At 33.3% G+C, this 24085-nt stretch overlaps 1 protein-coding gene across 1 annotated transcript; it reads left to right on the plus strand.

Moving 5' to 3' along the window:
- The first annotated feature begins 1138 nt into the window (after positions 1-1138).
- LOC124371858 (protein Peter pan-like) lies at positions 1139-22167 on the plus strand. Its single transcript, XM_046830224.1, has 8 exons — positions 1139-1314; positions 8611-8778; positions 13278-13601; positions 14589-14773; positions 16029-16170; positions 17433-17542; positions 20893-21131; positions 21891-22167. The coding sequence occupies exons 1-8, from the start codon at positions 1291-1293 to the stop codon at positions 22112-22114; spliced, it is 1416 nt and encodes a 471-aa protein (XP_046686180.1). The 5' UTR covers positions 1139-1290; the 3' UTR covers positions 22115-22167.
- Positions 22168-24085: the final 1918 nt, after the last annotated feature.

Below are 24085 nucleotides of genomic sequence, written 5' to 3' on the forward strand. Positions count from 1 at the left end.
TAAGCCTTCTGAGTGACAATGGCAGACTTCAATAAATTGTATAAAAATTTGTATAATTGTATCATAAATCTGTACAGTAATATAATATAATTAGGATAATTTTGTATTTATTAATTATGTCACGTGCTATGTTAGGTATTTAAGTCAGGTAGTTGTCATTGATTTTCTCATATTTCTATAATTATGTTTTTGGTTAAGTAATTATTAATTTATTTACTACAAATTAAGGACTCCACATTATAATATGTTGCTTTTTGTCCTATTAATTTGAATATATTCCAATATCACAAAAAGATAACTGGATATGGTTATAATTTATATTTATGGCATTTTATGTATACTGAATTAGCTTTAGACTTTGAAAATTATATAATGTGTTTTTTATTCAAATTTGTTTTATTAAAGCTTAGTTTAAATGGGTAGATTTATCGTATTTGGAATTTATTTGTTAATTTCATTTGCTTGAGTGTTGTTTTCTTTTGTTTTTCTAAGAAAAGTTGGAGCCTCTACACAGGCAGTTCCTTGCCTTTTGAGGTCCTATTTTGTTTTCTTGAAATTTTGTTTATTGATGTACCCTAGCTGTATTAAAATAAAAAAAGACATGTTCATATTTCTTTAATAAAAAGTAACATTGTTTTATTTTTATTCTCATGTAAATTGTGTCTACAACTAAGGAGCAATGTTTGTGTTTGTGCTTAAGGTATAAATGATGTTTATATAATTTTACTATTGTACATATTTTCAAGAAAATAAATAATTTTTTTCTATTCTATTCTAGATTATGACATTTTATTCGTTGTGCAACCATCTCACATTTTGTAAAGTATCTTTGGAGTTATAAAGAAAGTTCAATATTAATATAATTAATTCGATATAATTTCTATGTTTTGCAGATATGTTCGGATATAAAACGACTCATTAATTCGGATATAAAACGACTCATTAATTCGGATATAAAACGACTCATTAATTCGTAAGATAATAGAAATCAGAACCGTTCCGAACTGAGGTCGCTATCAGCCGCATGTACAGGGTTTTGTCAGGAATGTTCGGGATTTATCGGTACTGCTCGGCTCTGCCCCCACTCTTTCTCTCCGCCTGTCACAATCACCCCATTGAACACAAACGGGAGGAGCTCGTGTTGTTGTATGGCTCTCTTTCTCTTATAACCGCACTCAAAGTCGCTCAGCTAAAAACCTAAAAGTAGTGGAATATAAGAAGTTCCTAGTGTAGTGGCTAGTACTGTATGAGGTTTTAATATTTGTAGTTCTAGTTATATTCTGGTGTACAATGGGAAAGAGACGGTCGAAAAAGGTAAGAGAGTGGTGGATCTGTTTTCAACCAATAGTTTTACTATTAGTAGATTTAGGATAGTACAGTGGAGTCCCGCTAATCCGAACACGTGTAATCCGAACAGGTCCAGGAGGAATTATTTATAACGATAATGAACAGTTATAGGAACTAATTACTTAAAAAATGAAAATGGGTGCATCATTTCGTATATAAACAAAGAAAACTTTAATTAAATAGACATACAGTATTTTATTAAAACAAATTGTGTATGGTACAGTACATAAATAATGAAGTTAAATACAGTACCAAATTTAAACTTATAGGTTAAGTATGAGTTAAATTACTGTATTAAGAAGTGAAATCAAACAAAAATTGGACGTACAGTACTGATATTATTGAGTACAATATTAATTGTTAAAAGACATAAGTTCAGTTATTGTCTTCTGTCGCATTGAAGAGAGTTTATTGGATGACTCACATTGCTTAACAATAGAACTCTCACACTAAATACGGTAAATGTGCTTAGTATTCGCAAACACGTTTATTTGTCAAGAAATACAATGCAACAGTCAGAAAACATGTTTTAATAAACAATGTTGATAATTCTATAACAAAATAGACCCATTCTCAAGTTTAAAACCGTATTTTTCTGTAATTCTGGCTAATCCGAACAATCACATAATCCGAATAGGGCTCGGTCCCAATTAGGTCGGATTAACGGGACTCTACTGTAGTATGTTATAGTATTACTGGACCAATGAGTTTTATCAATGATTTGATCTTACTATTACCAGCCCCTACTATTCATTTTGAAGTAGTTAAGAAAAATAACATTTGCTTTGGTCTCGTTTTTGAAATTTATTTATACACGTCTTTATGACCCCAAGTTCTGCAGGGTTTAATCATTTTCAGTGATAATAAATATGGGGTAGGGTACGATAAGCGGACCCGGTTTTTTATATCGGAAGAATGTAATCATTGATACCGGTACCTAATATTCGCATCTCAAATCCTACACTATCAATCGATATAAAAGCATCTATAGTCCTCAATAACAATCACGTTTTAAATTAAAATATGAATTTAATATTTACAGTGATAAAACAAATTATTATAACCAAAATTAGAAAAACTGATGACGACCATAATTTGCTCCTCTCACAGTTCCAGTTGTTTCTTTCCCACAAATTTAGCATAATGGGCTTTTTTGGTCCAACATGTTGAAGCCACAAAAAACATGTTTTATCATCTTTCAAAGCAATGTCGTGTAGTTTTCTAAAATTGACTGCCATTTTTAATAATAAAATATTACTTATGTAACATTGAAATATTACCTTACGTGTATAATTTGAAAGTGTTTACAGCTGTTGATACAGATTATTTAAGTTGGTAATTCTAAGCAATATATGGGTCAACCTCGATTTTTCTCATATTACAATATAATGTTCCAATAGTCAATTAGAAAAGGAAATGACTAGGGGCATGTCCATGGTAACTCACGTTACATTTCAACATGGGTCCTAAGTTATTTGTTGAAAACATTTTAGTTTTTAAAGCATAATATTAAGCAAAAATATCTTGCAGTATTAAGCAAGAATTATAATACACATTGGCCAGATTTCAACTTCCTGAGACTAATAATTAAGGTATAATAATTCTCTAGTTTTCGGTAACTCATGTTACACAAAAAGGACGTCCATAATTTGAAAGCAAACTTTAACATGAAACATCTTTTGTCCTAAATGTTTAATTTTCTTTAATCTAAATACTTAAGATTGGCTCAAGAGTTTGTAGTTTAAACTGTGACAACTACAACAATAAGAACTGAAAAACATAATTTTAATAATATACTATTGACCTAATTGACAGTAACTCACGTTACAGTAACTCATGTTACATTGTGTCTCTTTCCTAAGGACATTTTTTATTTTGTAGAAATAAATTTTGTTATGTAATCTTTATATATTGAATTGTGTTTAATAACTTACTTTAGTATCATTACACTTAATTATTTTAGTTTGGCATACTTAAATATTTGTTTTTAATTGTAAAAATAGGTACAACTTTTTACCAGTGTAAAAAACAAGTTTTATTATTTCTAAAAACAACTTATTTTTTGCTTTAGGCCTGTTCTATAACTTCCAGTTTGTATTTTTCTTATAACGCAAAACTATGAAAGAATAAAAAGATAAGATCAAATAACTTTAATGGTAATTATAGACTACATTTTTACATGGCTTGTATATATAATGAATATCCACTAACGCTTAAAAACGGTTAGACAGTCTGTGTATCTAACATTTTACTTTTCTCTGATATTTATTTTGTTTTTAAAATAATAATAATATCTTCCACCTTTCATTTTAATTTCTGGAAGATGCAGAACACTCAAAATTTGTCCAAGTTGACGAAAAGTAACATCATTTTCGATCGGTTTGAATGTATAACAGTTTTTATCACTTTTCAAACACATTTACTTCAATGTCTCCAAACTTGTCAATTTACCACTTTGGCAAATAGCAACATAATTAAATGTAACCAAAGAGTCTTTTTTCACTTGAAAATTGCACAAGGACAAAAGTTCCACTTTTAATGCTTTCTTTTCTAGTTAGTTCACTAGAAACACTCGGAACGGATGATTCTTCATCAGAAAGGTCAGTCATCACTGTACGCCAGATTATATATAGAATATTTCTTTACTGTAACCATTACTTGTCGAAGGAATAATTGGGTCATTAACAGGCACTTCATATATTTTTCTTGCTTAGTAGAAAAAGTTTGAAGATTATTTCTTAATCTTAAAATATTACAGATTAATTTTTTAGGCTTAATATTAATCTTACCTCCTACTAAACTACCCAGACCTGTACATTTTTGGGAATACTTAATAACCAAAATAAAAGACAAAGGTTACCTTGAGAACTCACTTCTAGGTTGAAGTGGTAACTCAACGTTACAAACATTTTGGTGTGTACTTGAAGTGGTCTAATAAATCAAATAATAATTTCCTGAATAAAAAGATTTATATAAGCTTATAAAGTAAGGTTATCTAAGTTCAATGCAAGTTTTATATTTATTAAAATTATAAGAATCAAACCCAAAATATTGGAACAAATTTCGGTAACTCATGTTACACTTATATTTAGAAGTATGTTTGAACAATTAAAACAGGCATTATATTCTGAACAATACAAATATAAATATTACCATAATTATTTAATTGTTTTGAGGTTAACTATGTTGAGAGCTTGTTTTGTATTTAGTATTAACTCCATTATATAAACATTGTTTAAAGTGCTATGAATAAATAATCTTTACAGTAAAACTCACGTTACAGAAAAACTTATATGAAATTCCTGCAAATGAAACAAATTTAAAAATTTAAAAAAAATAGTACCATACTTGTAAATAGTTTTCTTAAATAGAATCTGTTTTATTATTGTTATTGGTTGTGTATTACATAAGTAAACTTGAAAAATCTGTTAATTTGTTAACTCACGTTACATGAAGTAAGGTTTAAAACTTAAAAACCTAATAGAAAGAACAATTCTTAACCTAAAATGTAAAAAAAAAAGCATATTTTTTAGTTAGCTTTTGTTCTGAAGATGGCTTCTTGGTACTGTCCACCTTCTAGATTAATGTATAATCAGTTATAAAATTGAGATGTGAGACTTAACAAACAGCCATCAATGAACTCTGCTAACCGGTGTTAACTAAACACAAAATACCAACAAAAATAAAATTTTTTCCTCTAAAAAAGCCAATGCTGCCAACATTGCTCAGAATAATCTTTATCTGAAAACATTCAAAAACCTAGGTTATTTCATAAAAATATTTTTTAAATATTTTTGTCCTGTTTTACATGGACATACCCCTAGAATTTCTTGCCGGAAAGCAGTTATAGGGAGCAGGCAACCACCAGACGGTCATATATTGCTTAGATAGGTAATTCTAAGCAATATATGACCGTCTGGTGGTTGCATGCTCCCTATAACTGCTTTCCGGCAAGAAATTCTAGTCATTTCCTTTTCTAATTGACTATTGGAACATTATATTGTAATATGAGAAAAATCGAGGTTGACCCATATATTGCTTAGAATTACCTTTAAGTTTATTGTTCAAAATAATTAATCAGTATCGATTGATTATATCGATGATTATGATTAAGTAACATCGTTTGCCAATTTCGATATAAAAAACCGGGTCCGCTTATCGTACCCTACCCCTATGCTCTTCTAACAAAATAAAATGAACTATTAGTAATCTCTTGCTGCATGATTCCCTGGCCCTATTTATACAAATTGTTAGATTCTACCAGTGTGAAACTGCCCATAGATTCCATCGATAGAAAGAACTTATCCTCTGAGGATCTGACACGAATCCTAACCTGGTTCATGAACTGCTAACCTAGTTCCTTAACTACTACAAAGCTAGTTCCTGAACCAGTTCATTTAACAAAACTAAATTAATTTTATTATTTGAAGACAAAAAAAGAATAAATACAAAACAAAATGTATAGAATCTACTTAACTGGCATCCTAAAACTACAAATACTCGTTTTCATGAACAACGTCTACTCAATTTCACAGGTAAAATGCAGAAAAAACAAATCTATAAATGACTGTACCTCAAAAACGTATGAACAGAAAACTAATATAAAAATACCATTGCACATAATAATTAATAGTACTGTATGGTTAATTAGAAGAATTGAGTTAATGAGAAATGGTTAATTAAGTTCTGAGAGGATGATGATCAGGTAGGATAGTAGGAAGAAATAATTAGAGCGAAACTCTACTAATCTGACACCCACAGGAATGAGAATATCGTTGAAGTTTAATAAGGTATACAGTATTTCCAAATGCATTATTATTATAGGCAATTTAAAACTTTAGCTGTATGAAAATTTTATAACTTCAAGTTGAATACTGTAAACTAGTACACTAAGCTTTAAAATAAGAAAACAAAACAGGGAGTGTAACAATATGTAATAAACTTTCATCTGAAAGTTATATCTATATTTTCTATTTTTCCTCCTTTGCTGTTCTTTGCTATAATGACTTCCTTATTAACTTCTGAAGTAATTCCCATTATCAAGTCTCTGTAGAACTTTAAAGTTAATTTATTGCTTAATAAAAACATTATTCGGTACTTTGGGATTATACCGACCACACCAGTATGAAGAACACAAAAATATAAATTTATAGAAACAAACATGATAGAACAAAAAAACAACTCAATAATTACAAAATTACAAACTTACAAGCATTTCCAGGTATTGTGATCGGTATTATTGTCGCTGTTATCTTATCTTTCTCGAGAATCCCGAGAACGGCAGGCCGCGCGGCATCACATGATTTGCACGGTACATAATTGCCTTTCCAATACAATTCAATTTATATCTGATCAGCCCCTCTAGAATTTGATATTTTACTGATAGGTACTATCTCGAGGGATGTTTTTCTTTCGTTGACATCAGCGCGGGCTTTGGCAGCACCGAGCGGTGCTGCCAAAGCCCGCGCTGATGGCCGGAGGCACTCGCATTTTGTGTGGCGGAATGTGATCAAGAATAAAAACAAGTTTTGAGTGTTTTTTCAATAAAGAGTTTAGTTTTAGTTTGGTAATGTTTGTTTTTGTTGAATTTTTGTGTTTGGAGAAATGTAGAGGTAAAACACGGAAGTAGGCCTACAACAAAGCGTCGCGACTCTGCAATCACGTTGTCTACTATACCGCTCGACTTTGACCTCTGTCTGAGGATGGGGAGGGGTTTGCTATAAGACAATTCCTGTTTTATATTGACGAAGTATTGTTTTACGCTAATCTAGTAATCAGTAGAAGCAAAATGTCAAATAACGATTCATGTCTGAGTGTGGTCGGTATAATCCCAAAGTACCCATTATTCAATTTTATTTCACCCTCAGCATAATCAACATCCATTACAAATGGCTAAGTATTGATTAAGAGATTGAGCATTGCATATTGGACGTAAAGGTCAATGGCATATAAACAAAGGCGCAATGATGGGTTTCTTTGTTAATAAATAATTAAAAATTTGTTACCTGAGGAGTGGTGGACCAGCAAATACATTTAAGATCTATAAGTTTAGCAAACTGGAGCGACTGACTAGCTAAGGACAAACTATTATATAACTAAAAAATCGATATTGTTTTAATTTATTTTAGTATCAACGTAACAAAATGAATGGGTAATTCTAAGCAATATATGGGTCAACTTCGATTTTTCTCATATTACAATATAATGTTCCAATAGTCAATTAGAAAAGGAAATGACTAGAATTTCTTGCCGGAAAGCAGTTATAGGGAGCAGGCAACCGCCAGACGGTCATATATTGCTTAGAGTTACCTATTAGTGATCAGGGGCACTGACGTGATCTGGGCTTCAAAATTTGGAACTTCTCGAGTTAATTTTTTTTTCTAAAAGAGCAAGCAGCGCGAAGCGCTGCGCAGCGGGCAGGCATCGTGCGTGATCCTTTTTTTTATTAAAAAATTTCTGATAAATTGTTATTACATATTACAATATAATGTAGGTAATGTATGTAAAACAATTTTAAACACATAATTACATGCTGGAAAGCAAAGTAAACCAATATAATCCGCCCAATACAAAATCTCCGTAAAAATCTGGTAAAGGAATCTGTGTCATTCCTTTGGCCTGAATCAATTCAGTATATACGAAGATCACGCACGATGCTTGCCCTTTTAGAAAAAAAATTAACTCGAGTAGTTCCAAATTTGAAGCCCAGATCACGTCAGTGTTCCTGATCACTAATAGGTAATTCTCGCGGTTGCCTGCTCCCTATAACTGCTTTCCAGCAAGAAATTCTAGTCATTTCCTTTTCTAATTGACTATTGGAACATTATATTGTAATATGAGTTGCCTGCTCCCTATAACTGCTTTCCGGCAAGAAATTCTAGTCATTTCCTTTTCTAATTGACTATTGGAACATTATATTGTAATATGAGAAAAATCGAGGTTGACCCATATATTGCTTAGAATTACCAATGAATGATTGTTGAGTTATCACAAAATGTTATAATTCTTTCATCATTCTTGTAAGTAAAAAAATACTTTTATTTTTATCCTCCTTTTGTTTTAATCATTCTTTTAAGGAACGACTATAATTTAAATTTCTATTACTTAAGGCCAATCCCTGTATCCCACTTTTAGAGCAGCCACCCTAACCCCTGCAAGATAAATTATTAGATTACTTGTCTTTATAATTTAAGCGACAACCTTTTATGAACTGTAATAATTTTATTGTAGAAAATGTGTGTTATTGTGTAAAATTGTTTTCAGGGTAAAACTGCTAAAAATAATCCTAACAGTGCAGAAACAGAACCAGAAGAGCTAACAAGAGCTCCTCACTCGTTTGTTATCCACAGAGGCTCTGTTGGGCGAACAATCGTTGATTTTACAAAAGATTTCAGAAAAGTAATGGAACCATTTACAGCTTCTTCACTGAAGGTACAGTAACCATTTCTTTTCACATATTAGGTTTATTAATATAAATGTATGTGGAGGTACATTTCCCTTCGCCATCTGGCTAATAAAACAATTTTTATGATTGAATAAAGTAAAGTTTTTTGTATCAATAAAAACAAGATTCTAATGTTTAGAAATCATGTGGTTTTGATTAGTAGTCTACATGTTGGCAAATGCAGTAAATGAAATGAAATATAAATTTATTTCCACAATCTTCATATAGGTACAGAGATTACAAATGGGTTTGCAAATAAATATTAGTTAACAATGAAATTTTAAACATTGTAATTTCTAAATATATATTTGTTGGAAATTAGCCTACATGGGCAAGCAGCCTGTGCGTAGGCTAGAGACGCTATCCTTTACAGAAATTAATGTTAGTTTGTTTTGCCGGGTATGGTTCAGACGCAAACGAAAGAGCAACAATAACAAAAATAATTTAAATTAAACAATCCGACAAAAAAATTATATATAATTTATTAGAAGTAGTTATCACTTTGAAATGTAGATGAATGACAGGAGGTATCGGAATGGGGAGGGGTGAGAGAAAGGACCAAGGTCAAGCCCGCCCATATTCTGATAAGATTAGGGCCTCGGCTCCCTCAAGGCCAATCTGTAGAAGGAAGAAATTAACGTTTTTCTTAAAAATTGAAATTGAAGTTGATTCGAATAATTTGAAGTGACTGAAGTTTTTGCAAATGTTTCTGAACAATACATGGGAAATATAAAAGGAATTTGTTATTGAAAATGATTTAACTAACCTTGTAACAGGTATACCGACATTAACTGCATGCCTGGTATTATAAGAATGTGATGTTTCTGGGAAAATTATGTTGTAATATTTATAAATATGAATTAAAAGATGCTTTATGTACAACTGTCGCAAGGAAAGGAGTGAAGATTCGTGAAAAAGAGTGTCAGTAGGATAACGCTTATTTTTCCTTAATCCTGCTTTTAAGATACATTTTTGTGTTATGTAAAGGGGCTCCAAAACTGATTTTAATGCGCCACCCCAAGCAATGTTACCAAATGTAAGAAGAGATTGGACATAAGCGCAATACGTTATTTTAATTTCCTTTTCATTTAAAACATCGCTTAAATTTCTGAAAGCGAAAATATATTTCCTTACTTTTGCTTGAACATAGGCTATATGATCAGACCATTTAAGGCGATGACCGAAAATTACACCTAAATATTTGTAACTTGTAACACGTTCAATAATTTTACATCCACATGTTAAATTTGCAGAATTGCCACATTGATGAATTCTCAAACTATTTAAATTGTAATATGAATTATTGTTCAAGGAAATAGGTAGAAATTTTGTCTTAGATATATTTAGCGAGAGAAAATATTGATCTAACCATTTTTTCAAAATCATTAAGTCGTTTGCAGCCTTTTCCTGTACTTCCATCCAATTGTTACCAGAAATAAAAATTAAGCTGTCATCCGCAAACAAAAAGAGTTTTCCATACAGATTAGTTTAGAAATATTGTTTATCTATATATCAAAAACAAAATAGGTCCCAATGTACTACCTTGAATCACACCATAGTCCACATATTGAGGATCACTGTTCTCTCCGCAGATGGACACAACCTGTCGCCTCTCGCTCAAGTAGCTGCGGAACCACGCTAGCGCAATGCCGTGGACCCCTATCATTTCTAATTTTGTTAACAAAATAGTGCGATCTACAGAGTCGAATGCTTCTTTTTTTTGAAATCCAAAAAAAACAAGCATGCACCTATTATTTTTTTTAAATACTTTTGTTTAAATCTCTGTTGATATCAAATAATGCGTCATTGATACTTTTGTCTGGCCTAAATCCATACAGACACTCACTCAAAATTTTATGGTTTTGTAAAAATGAGACGAGTTGATCCTTAACTATTCGTTCTAAGACCTTAGAGAAAACGCTTAACAATGAGATGGGACGGAAGTTGCTTTTGTTTGTAAATTCATTAGATTTGAAAAGAGGAAAGATTTTTGCTAGCTTAAAATTATTGGGAAACACAAGTTGAGATACTTAAAAGTTAATTAAATGTGTTAACTGTTGAGATATAACATGGATATTAGCCTTGAAAAGGTTAGCCGAGACCCCGTCCATCCCCGGTGCGGATCCACCCCTCAGGCCATTGACCTGGCGTATTACGTCATGTTCAGTCACAGTCTGTAGTGAGAATTCAGTGTTCAGCCAGTAATCAGAGTCGCGTACCACTGGATCCCCCCCTGAATCAATTTCGTTGGCCAGGGTTTTGCCAACAGCCGAAAAAAAATCATTGAAATCATTGGCAACCTTTTTTAAAACCTCCTTGCTCAATAGAGGTGCACCTGGTAGAAATCTTTGAATAAGAAAGTTGTCTCTACATTTATTCCTCCCAATTAATTTGTTAATAATTCCCCAAAACAATTTTGCATTTTTTGTACAGTAATTTAATTTCAATCTATAGTAATCCCGCTTTGTAGATTTTATTGAGTTGCTTAAATCACGCCTTAACATATTATAATAAGTTCTAAGTTCACGATTAAAAGGTTGTTTTTTTAAGATTTTACTAATTTTATCCCTTTTACGAATCAAATTTACTAAGTCATTGGAAATCCATGGTTTAAGTTTTTTCTTCCGTGTTGTGGGATGTTTTATTTCTTTTTTAGCGATAGATAAAGATTCAGTAATCACGCCCGAAAAATTGGCTGAACATTCGTTGACATCATAACAATTCAGGACGGGATCCCAGTTTGAGGTGATAAGACACTCGGTAAACAGTTTTTCGTCAGTATACATAATCGGTGCTAGTGGTGTGTCAGTGGCAGTCGCATGGACTGTGATCCTGAGGCCGGTGCTGTAGTGGTCAGTGACGGCGGTGTGCAGCACGGCGGCCTGCACACTCTGCATGTCGTATCTCACAGACACGTGGTCCAGGCAGGTCGTGCTGTGCTCCGTCACCCGAGTCGCTTTGCCCACACATTGTACAAGTCCATGACCAATAAGACAGTTTAAATATCTGTTAGTAATATCATCAGGTGCCAAAAGGTTAATATTTATGTCTCCTAGTAAAATGCATTTTTTATTACGTTCTACATTGTTATAATAGCTGTTGAGAGCATCTATAAAACTACCAACGTCACTGTCAAACGTTCTGTATAGTGCCAAAATGTTGTAGTGAGTATTTAGGTACGTGAAGTTAAGTGAAATGCTGTAAACGTCACCCAAAGTAGCTTGTGATGTAACTGCAGAAAGTCGCTTATTTACATAAACAATGACGCCGTCATTCTGGTTCCGTAATTTATCACTCAGTACAAGGTCAAACCCCTCAATGTTCACTCCCTCCTCCCCCTCCTTCAGCCAACACTGTTAGAACAATTACATCTACATTGCTTACTATCAAACTCAAATATACCTTTAACTCATCAAAGTTTTTAGAAAAACTTCTAATATTAGAATGGAAAAAGTTAATGTTACTACTGATAACCCTATTACTCTCCGTAAAACTGTAGAAATCTTTAAATTTAAGTGGGCTATCAATCTCTAAACATTCCTTTGGTAAATCATTATCACCACTGTCATCAATCATTATTATAATAAAAATAAAAATAATGAACAAATTATTTGGTCAAATTGCACTAGCTTAAAGTGGAAAAAAGTGGATCATTGATTGTTTGGTTTTGCAAAGATTTCAAATAGAACGATATGTACAATAAAACAAGAGGAATTCTTTTTCGTATTTGCTACATAATATTTGTTTCTAGCACAAATACTTTTTTGTAAATGCTTAAAGTAAAAAATTCATGCTATTATTCCTTCTTGACTTATTCAGATGCCAGTGGCATATTCCGACACTTCCACAATGTATTGTATTCTTGTAACATCATAGTTTTCATACGTAAAATTAGACCACAGAACCGCATGTGTAAGGTTTTGTCTGAAGACATTGACCAATTGTAATAAATACAGTTTACAAAATTCCTTTTAATGTGTTTTTTCTATAATTAATCGCTATAAAACCAAATATTAACACTAATTTTCTTTTACTGTTGCATATGTAAAAAAATAAATTCCTAATTATCTGTGACCAATTGTGTTCTCACTATATCCCTGGTTTATCTGAATTTTTCTTTCCAGATCATTTTGGGTGACAATTAAAATAAGTGAGTTATTACTTTAATAGGCCTCTTGGAATAATTGTTACTTCTATTTACTGCTATAACTTATATTATTTAAGTTTTTACTATTAAATTCAACTTGATGAACCGCTGGATTTATATATCAACATATTAAATCGGCCTTAAAAGTCAAATCATTCCTCTACACTAACACAAAGGTTGATAGATAGGCAAGAAAAATCTCAAGAAGAGGTTTAAAAGTGAGTTCTTTAAATTTTTTGAATCTACAGTCTTAATTGATAAGTGCATCTTCTTTTTAATTTTATACACCATCTTTTTTGTACTGAATGGTTTGTGTAATCTTTACATTGTTTACTACAGGTGAGGAAGAAGAATGTGTTGAAAGACTTTTCAGCAGTAGCGGGTCTACTCCATGTATCCCACTTGGTGATGTTTACGAGCACTGAAACTGCAAGCTACGTTCGTTTCGGCCGGTTTCCTCGTGGTCCGACTCTTACATTCCGCATGTTGAAGTATTCTTTGTCTCGAGAAGTTTTGTCTCAACTGAGGAAGCAGTATGCTTTTGATAAAGCATTCAGAAATTTCCCTCTAGTTGTCCTGAATAATTTCTCTGGGGAAGGAGCTCACATGAAACTAATGGCAACCATGTTTCAGAACATGTTTCCGACAATCAACTTGACCAAGGTAAGGACAAATAAATATTTTAAATAATATAACATAAGAAATTACATTCAGTGTTTACTTAAAGATCCATTCAATATAACACTTTCACTGTACCCAGCAGGGATCACTTCTGGCTGGTTTATACCTTCCAGTTGAACCGGCCACTGGGCACAGCAAAAACCGAAGTGTCACTTAAATCTGGGCAACCTTATAGATGTCCAGGAGTGGCACATCACTAACCGCAAATGTCGAGATCCTGGGGTTCATGGGCAATTCGATAGGTCTAGTCTGCTGTGGGAGATGACTGTTGGAGTTTGTGGGGTTTGCTCCCTAACCTCAGAGGTTCTTGCTAGCCTCAACAAAGGTGTGCCACCCCCTGCTTACTTTTACTGGAGAGGCTGGTTCAGAGCTGGCCTCCCCTTCTTTCGGGGTGACATGACTGAGATGTAGTGCCCTAATTCTTCCTCATGGATCTCGATAGGAGGCGGCCCCTACTCCCTAACCTTACCCATCCTGAATATCCTGTCACTCCAGAAGCAGCGCAAAGGTTCTTACAGTGCTAAGTGCAATTTATAAGCTTCTTGTCCTAAGAGGGGGAAAAACACACACACTTTTACTGTCAATATCTTGTATTGTGAATGTCAGCAGTTTACACTAAAACTGGCAATGACCGGTTTCTGAACTTTTGCAAATATAACTGTCAGTTTTACAATTTATCTCTGATGACAGCCTTGTCACTTTTGGAACAAAGACAGGTGTCTTTTGTTAATAAGACACCTGACAGAGAAAAAGTTAATTAGACAACATTCAGATTTATATTTACGTATACGTGTAGAATATAAATATTTATAAAAAATTATGAATGTTGGATTATCTAAGAAATAATTAAATTATAAGTATTGAAGTGGCAGTGATCAAATCCATTTGTAAAATGGTCTACAATCAATGATTTGGTTTCATTGGTTATCTATTAAATTGTAATTGTAAATTGGGTGTAAATTGTTCCAGGTGAACTTGGACTCAGTTCGCAGATGTGTTCTGTTCAACTACAACCGTGAGGACAAATCTATTGAGTTCCGACATTACGGGATAAGAGTGGCTCCTGTTGGTTTGTCTCGAGGCGTAAAGAAACTTGTTCAGAGTAAAGTGCCTAATCTTGGTCGCTACGAAGATGTCTCTGAATTTCTTCTGAGGTTAGAAAATTCAACTTAGCAGTTTATATTTTTGTTACTGGTATTGAGGAAATCTTTATTTTTGTGGCAATAACCTTTTGCAAAAAATTTAGACCTACATAATGTTAGTTGGGTCAGAATTTGGTTTCACTGTAAAAGGTATATGGAATTGTAAAACATAATTTTACTATCAGTGATTTTGAAACAAATGACTTCCCCTATTGTGAGAAGAAGAGGTTAGTACATCATCTTTTTACTTCTGTAGATGCTTTTAACAGTTTTCATGTACGTTGTAGTGAATCATCAAGTAACTGTGCGGAAACAAACTGACAATCATCATTGTTCTACTCGAGAAAGATGTATGTCATTTCCACAGTTTCATTAATGGGAGTAGAAGAATGTCAAGTAATACTTTTTTTAGCGAGATGAAATAGGAATAAGTAACTTACATAGATGAAGTTCAGTCAGTTTGATGTTCTGTGACCATACCAGAGTTAACTAACAAATTCCGACATTAACCAGTCTTAGCTGACATTATTGCTTAACCATTACAACTGGTATTTGTTCTAGTTTAGTTATTAATTCATATGATTTCATTTGGTATAAAAGATTTGGCTTCAATTCTATCTAGACGACAGAAGTGTAGACTACAGATTGTGAATCAGAACATTATTGATTTTCTTGGGAGGTATGTTATCGGAGTGTTGCCATACTGTATTGTAGTATTTTTCTGTGAGAAATCAAGAGACTTGGGGAAGAAACTTATCAATATTGTTGATTATGATTTGTATAAACTGATGTTTTTGTTGTAGCAGATGTTTGTGAATTTTATAAATGAATCACTGGATATCTGGTTATTCTAGGTTTGAAGCATGAATCGTTTAGTATAAACAAAGCATGAATGCAGTTTTTTAAGCTTATCAAAGATATTGGTACCCGTACATCTTCTTCTAGACCATAAATGTTATGCTGTATCGAACTTGATTTCAGACACTGTTGCTAAAATAATGTTACTTGGCTTCAATACTTCAATAATGACTATAGACTTCTTGCATATAATTCAAAGCTCTTGCTATAGCCAGCTGTTGTTATTCGGCATGCCAAGGAACTAAAATATTTATTTGAAACTTTTATTTGTATTGTATATGTATAAAGAAGTTATAATGAGGCATTCAAGATTCATATAAAACTTTTATATTAAACAATTCAGACATATTATTGTTTCTCTGCAACTGTAAAAAATCAAGGCTTTAATGTCAGGTGTTTGTGGATTCAGGGGAGACGTATCTGAGAGTGAGGCCGAGGATGATGGGGAGAGCCACGTAACTCTGCCGCAGAAGATATCGTCCCGGGGAAACGTACAGGATGGCCAGTCAGCCATCCGGCTCAGTGAACTAGGGCCTAGGATGACACTGCAGGTAATTGTATGGTGAAAACCTGTTATAGTTATAATTGTTATAACCTTATTCTTTTTTTTAATCTAATGTTTTAAAACAATGCTGCTGAAATTTTGTGAATAGTTTATAATGGGTACAGTATTACTTTATTCATAAATGTATAATTTTATATATATATATATATATATATATATATATATATATAGTGTGAAATGTACCACACAATCTTGAGTCTTCTGTACAAAGGTAGACTAGTTTAATTAGCCCTACAACACTGGGCCCTTTTTATCCCAGCTATTAAGCGTAATTTGAATATTTACATGGGTTTTTCTGTAAAGTACAAGGAATACTAATATATAAAAGTAAAACTTACCAAACTTTCCATGTGTGTCCATTAGTCCAAAATGTTTTAAAACAAAATTTTATGTACAAATTGATCTTATATTTATAAATAAAAAAGTTTTGTTTGTTAGTGCTGCCAACATAATTTTCTGTGCAAATAAAATTATACTTTTACATATACCTATAATACTGCAGTTCTCGCTGAATATAACAATATATAATACAATATGTGTAATTTATTTTATGTAGTAGTAAAAATGCAGTAATGAATGTGTGGCCTAATGGATCAAGATAAGTAAGTGTATCACAGTCATGACGCTTGCCTTTTGTAATATTAAGTTATGTGTTTAAAACTATCTGGATTTTTAGTACGTTTATTTTCTTCTTACTTGTAAGTTACTACAAATCAAAATTGTATGTTTCAACTAGCCTAAGAATTTTCTATAGACTGTATGACAGCTTTATGTTTGTTTTCTGTTTAGCGTCAAAGAGTTATTTACTGTTAATTTTCAAACATCAACAAAGTGTATTATAAGACGCAAAACCCTAACAAACAACACTTTTATTATGTGTTTAGAATTATTAATGGATAAAATACTCCTACTTATATTAAGAAGAATAAAGTAAGATTGTAAAGAAATATTATGTCAACAATTGTTAGCACATGTAGCAGGTCACATAAAATTTACATCTTTTGTTCTTATGCTTTCCATGTATTGTTAGACTTATATTGCAATATACATTTATATTTTACTACGAACACATATAAAAATATTAAAAGTGAAAATTATTACTGATTTGTTAGTTATTCTAATATTGTCAAATTCTTTCTTTTTCAAAATTGCAATGTGAGAGGTTTAAAAAAGATTGTCTATTAATAATATAAGGCTTTTAATATAAGTTAAATTTAATCTAATATTTTATTTGATTTTCCAAAACAGCTGATCAAGGTGGAAGGAGGTCTCTGTGAAGGGGAGGTCATATACCATGACCTAATCACAAAAACTGATGAGGAAATTGCTCTCATTAACAAGAGAAGAGAGCAAAAGAGGTAAGTGTTTTGAAATTAGAGTTTAAGTTATTTAAGGCCCTTTTTGATTGTTTACTTACCATCGTCACTGTGGTTCTATACTGTGTGAGACCAACTACTGTCACTGCAGTTCTATACTGTATGAGACCAACTACTGTCACTGCGGTTCTATACTGTGTGAGACCAACTACTGTCAATGCGGTTCTATACTGTGTGAGACCAACTACTGTCACTGCGGTTCTATACTGTGTGAGACCAACTACTGTCACTGCGGTTCTATACTGTGTGAGACCAACTACTGTCAATGCGGTTTCTATACTGTGTGAGACCAACTACTGTCACTGCGGTTCTATACTGTGTGAGACCAACTACTGTCACTGCGGTTCTATACTGTGTGAGACCAACTACTGTCACTGCGGTTCTATACTGTGTGAGACCAACTACTGTCACTGCGGTTCTATACTGTGTGAGACCAACTACTGTCAATGCGGTTCTATACTGTGTGAGACCAACTACTGTCACTGCGGTTCTATACTGTGTGAGACCAACTACTGTCACTGCGGTTCTATACTGTGTGAGACCAAACTACTGTCAATGCGGTTCTATACTGTGTGAGACCAACTACTGTCACTACGGTTCTATACTGAGTGAGACCAACTACTGTCACTGCGGTTCTATACTGTGTGAGACCAACTACTGTCACTGCGGTTCTATACTGTGTGAAACCAACTACTGTCACTGCGGTTCTATACTGTGTGAGACCAACTACTGTCACTGCGGTTCTATACTGTGTGAGACCAACTACTGTCAATGCGGTTCTATACTGTGTGTGAGACCAACTACTGTCACTACGGTTCTATACTGAGTGAGACCAACTACTGTCACTGCGGTTCTATACTGTGTGAGACCAACTACTGTCACTGCGGTTCTATACTGTGTGAGACCAACTACTGTCAATGCGGTTCTATACTGTGTGAGACCAACTACTGTCACTACGGTTCTATACTGAGTGAGACCAACTACTGTCACTGCGGTTCTATACTGTGTGAGACCAACTACTGTCACTGCGGTTCTATACTGTGTGAGACCAACTACTCTCGCTACTATTTTGCACAATCAACGTTTTAAACTGCAAGGTTATAAGACAAAATAGTATCATACACTACATATGTAAACAGAAGAGTTTTATTCATTGAATCCAATGTTGACTACACTACTATGCCTCTGATTCCTCTTACCCGCACTATAAACCTCAACTGGAATTTTTTCCGTCCAAAAGATAACAGATGAACCCATATATTTCGCACGTGGAGGAAGATAGTATTGACATTTTTCTGAAAATGTATTGTCCCATTGACAGTTCACAACGTACTGATCTCGTTGTGGAGAGGGAGGCTACATTTAAAGCTCTTGGGGAGACGGAGTGAGACCGGTTTGCTTGCAGAGGGAGTTTAATATTCCCCTTCTCCTGCTGTTCTCTGGCTCTCAGGTACATTCCTCTGTCCTGAAGGGTATCCAGAGAAGTGTTTATACCGAATCAGGGGAGGTCTAGCCTGGATATGTCTACCCTCCTTTCTTCTGAAAACTATGGAGAAGACGGTTGCTAGGTTTTTTTGGGAGGGATCTCTCTTGGAGCGCCCTCTACATCCAAATCAGCATGCCTACATTCCAGGAGGATCGTGCGAGTCAGCCCTGCTTCAACTATGCAGGATTGAGAAGATGCTGGCAGTGAAGGAAGTAGCCATAGGTGTCTTTCTAGACATCGAAGGAGCTTTTGACAATACAGCACTCAGGTGATTATCAATGCGGTCTCAAGAGGTGGTATTGATGGTCAAACATGTGACTAGATAAGGTCTTACTTAGAGAAAAGGTGGTTACTACCACTCTTATGGGAGCAAGCATCAGTGCAAGGACTACGAGGGGTTGTCCCCAGGGTGGTGTCCTTTCTCTTCTTCTGTGGAACCTAGTTGCGGACGACCTGCTCATATCTTTGAACAGCAGTAGGATTACGATATGGGTTTTGATTACGGGACATGGTCACCTGAGGAAGCATCTTCACAGAGTCGATATCCTTCGGGAGGATCCGCTCTGTAGAATGTGTGACGAGCAGGAGGAAACTGCTGAACACCTGCTCTTTAGCACTCTTTAGAGTGCCCTGCAATAGCAAGGGAGCTGTACGCCATCTTTGGTAGTCTGGACAAGTTTCCCCAGAAGGACCTGATTGGTTGTTTTCAGCGGTTTGTAGAACTGCTGAAACCAAAGACTGTGCTTCCCGGATGCGCAAAAGATCCTTGAGGCTGAAGTGTATGGCAATAGGCTGCCCCATAGAAGAAGAAGGCCCGGATAGTATGGTGATAATCAAACAACAGACTGATAAAATTGTCTGAGGAGTTTGTCAAAGCAAAATATTTGTATTCATTTTTTTTTTAGTTTAATCTGTTTCTGCAGTTTGTTATAGTACTGAAAAGCAGTATAGTTTAATTTTATGCTTATCTAACCATCTAGTCATATCAGCTTTTTTCACGTTCGAATTAGAAGCATTATTTACTTGAACATTGGTATAACGAAATTGTCAATGGATACAACTAAATTTTTTGGAAGGTTAGGAATACTTTTTTTGTAACGAAATTCCTCTGTTCAATTGCTTGTGACAGTCCCCTTCAGAAGCAAGCTTTGAAAGTTAGTTCTTTGAAGTTCTAGTCTTTTAAATTAGACATGGATTGTGAACAAACCCATGTCACCTCCTACGTAAACTATATTTGCTCTGTAACATTTATTTATATTAGTTTACATTACACCAACCTTTTCAAGTGACATTATTTGACAAAATATAAGACTTGTTCATAGATACGACTGGTGTGTTTTCGATATTTTATTGAATATAAAGAATATTCTTCCTTATCAGGATGTATTTGTGGATTATATATGTTTGTAAAATTGATTTTTCTTCAGAAAAGTTTTGTTATTGTAGTGGGTTATATCAAAGCTGTGACAAGTTGTAAAAATGTCAGTTTGGATTAGTGAAATCAACCACTTGATCATCTCTGTATCAAAATCACATTATGAAAAGTACCAAGCATTACCTGTTTTGTGTGAAAACATGTTAATACTTGAAGACAATATAGTCCACTTCATGTGACAAAGTTGGTGAACACAATAGTTGTCCATTAATGAGAACTTTTATTTTTTATCTCTTATTATCTCTGCGATAAAGCAAAGACTTTAAAACATCCATTTTCTACTTTTTAGTGAAAGTGGCTAGAGTTTTATGCAAATAAATGTGAACGTATTAAAATAAATTTTTGTTCTACCATTTTCTTTTTTTAATAATACTTGTACAAATTTTGAGTGTTTTTTTAATTGATTTACAGGAGACTGAAAGAGGAACGAAAGAGAATACAGGAGAAGAACAAACAAGAAAAGGAGAGGAAAAAAGAATTGTTGAAAAAGAAATCACTGGAAGGCATTGAAAAGAAAAAGAAGGAATATCATCCCAAGAAAGATGATGTTGAAGGTGTGAAACTAGCAGGAGAAACAAAAACGGGAGAGGCTGATGATGAAAATGATTCGGACTGGTACAGAAAGGAAGTTGGACAAGATCCAGATAAAGGTAAGCTAACTTGAATCTGTAATGTGAGTTATTAGAAGCACATGGGTAGTTTTCAATGTGTAGTTATGCATTGTTGATTTTAAACATTGGCTACCGACCGTCAATTGTAAACTCCAAATATAAACCAACAAGCTCCTTTACGAGCCACTGTTCCTTATCTCCACAGACTAATGGCTCAAATAAGTCATTCTGAATCATACCTACAGACAAAGAATGGCTCATTTATAACATTCTAACTGCTGGTCATATCTCCTAAAAACACCAGGCTCTTTCTGTGGTTACAGCAAGTATATATATCTAAAACATTCTCACATTAATTTTGTTCTAAGTATTTTTTAGTAACAAAGAAAATAAATTTTGATAGAGTCTTAAAACAATGAAAAGAGTTACAAGGAAAACACTCAAACTAAAGTATTCTGAATCAGCTAAAGACAATTTTGTAAATGTTATAATACTAGTTTATGGACATGTATTTTTGACTACATGTTAATTTTAAAAAATTAGATAATACATTTCAAATCTGTCTGATTTCATAAAGATAATACTAGATATAAAGATAAAATCTTTTCAAATGATTAGAGAATGCAATTTTATGAAAAAGCATCGAGCGGAACAATTTGTCCTGCAAACTGAAATATATTTGACATAGATTTTGAAAAATCAAAAGATTGTTATTTTTTTATATGCAAACTTCAAATGATTTTAAACAGAAAACTTGTAAACCTTATTTTATATTTGTGGTCTCTTATTTTGTTTCAGACCTGTTTTCAAATCATAAGTCTTCAGGTATGAAAAGGACGTACTCAGACAAACAATCTAGAGATAGATACAACAAGAAACTGAAGACTGACTTTAATCAAGATAGAGATAAGAGAAATAATACATCATTCAAGCCTTGTTTAAGTAAGAGATTTCAACAAAAAAGTCGCAGAAGCAAAAAAGTCATGGGAAGTAAAGTCCGTAAAGGACAAAGGCATCGATGAAATCACTTTATACATTGAAGATTATGTTGTAAATAAAGTTTTATATAAGTGTTTTTATTGTTTTATTATATTTCTTATTTTATTTTAGTTTAAGACGTATTCTCGTGTAACTGCTCTCCAGCTCCTTTAATAGTTAAAATTGACACACATGAATTAAAGCCAAGAGGACAATGATAAGCCTTTGGCAGTAAGTGGTTTTAATTTAATCTTTGATGCTAAACTCATTAAGTTCTCCTGTATCAATGTTCTGTTCCAAATGTAACTAGATTATTGTAATCTGCTGCTCCTACCTTACATTCTTATATAATTTAAGCAATTGTAGAAAGTTAGTTGGAGCATACCAGCAATAGCATTGATCACAGTGCTGTAATAATAATTGAAGTGGAGGAGAACAAGTTAATTTAGTTAAAAACATATTAATGTGCATTGGTGACAACTGTTGAATTGTGTTAAAAGATACATAAACTCTTTTACAGATATCCGTATATTCAACTAAAAGTTAACTAAGTGGTAAATCAAAATTTTGTACATTGGTATAGCACAAAAGGTTGTTTCTACCCAAGAGAAATATTATTGAACGAGTTTTGTAAATATGCTTGGCATATTTTGGTTCTTTATGTATTTGTATGATTTGGGACACATTCACTGTGAGAAATGAGACAACATTAAATTGTGTTACTTGCCCAAAAATGATGTCTGGATGTCCAAAATATCGATCTAAGATGTCCAGGAGCTCGAAGCTTGTACACTCAAATTGATGACGTCACTTCCGAGGCTGGAATAGCAGCCTGTACTGGTGCCAGGCATAATCCAGTCCGTAATCAATAATTTTCTGATGAAAAGCCCATCCCCACTGGAACCTGTGAATAATTTTTTTTAATACTTATTTATCAAACAAAACAATTTACAATCTCCCCTCACCCTCGTCCCTACAACAACAATATCCTTTTCCACACAATGGTATTTATTGGTATCGTTATTAACCGATGTTTTTTAGTTTTATTTATTGTGTTATAAATTTATGACATAATTTGCTAATTTAAAAAAGTCAGTGAAAACACATCGGTTAGTAGAGTGAAACGCCGCCTACCGCATCAGAATACGATGATCCAGTCAGAAATGGCAGCGCATAATGTACTTCACAATGTGTACCTAAAACAACCCGCCATTTCTGATTGGATAAACCTTTTGAGATGCGGTTTGCGGAATTCAACTTTACTAAGTGAGCTCTTTCAAATGAGGTATCACTCGACCCATGCTTTCATTTAAGATTTCCATGTTTTCCTCTGTGGGCCGTCCCCCCATGGTTGGCATGTCATGGTAATAGCAAGGAAAAATAGTTTACATAGCCATATGACACTGTGCAAAGTTTATAGATGTTATCTGCTATGGTTTGTAAAATATTAAGCCGTACCCAGACTTTTCAAACACCTTGTATATATCTCAAACTTTAAGAAAGATTAAATGTTTAGCCTTTTAACTATTAGTAAATAATCCTACAATGTAAGTTATGAAGAATGGCTAAAACGAACAACCCCTCAAATTTAGGTCTTATCGAGAACTGGTTTTATATCATTTATTGATTAATCTCACACAATCAGCAAATGAGAAATTAAAGGGGAACATACCTTAGGATGATTGTGAGATAAAAACTTCAGGTAAAGTTAGTTCTGTAGATAGCATGGTAGCGCTAAATCTTTTGTTAGGGGTTTTAATTAATTTAAATTTTCAAGTAATGACCGCATTTTATGAATCAAATTTTAGAATTTTGGATATTTCTTATTACTGCAAGAGTTTTACTCAATAAAACATGAAATCAATATTTTGTAAACACCATTCCATTTCTTTACCATTAGATAATGCACAACCCCAATGAATTTTATAATTATTTTTACCCTCTTATATACTAATGTAAAAAGCATTAATGGCAATCTATTAAGATCTAATTATGTCAGTTTACTGCTCTCCAGT

The sequence above is a fragment of the Homalodisca vitripennis genome, unplaced genomic scaffold (genome assembly GCF_021130785.1).
Source record: "Homalodisca vitripennis isolate AUS2020 unplaced genomic scaffold, UT_GWSS_2.1 ScUCBcl_2126;HRSCAF=6565, whole genome shotgun sequence".
NCBI classification, from domain to species: domain Eukaryota; kingdom Metazoa; phylum Arthropoda; class Insecta; order Hemiptera; family Cicadellidae; genus Homalodisca; species Homalodisca vitripennis.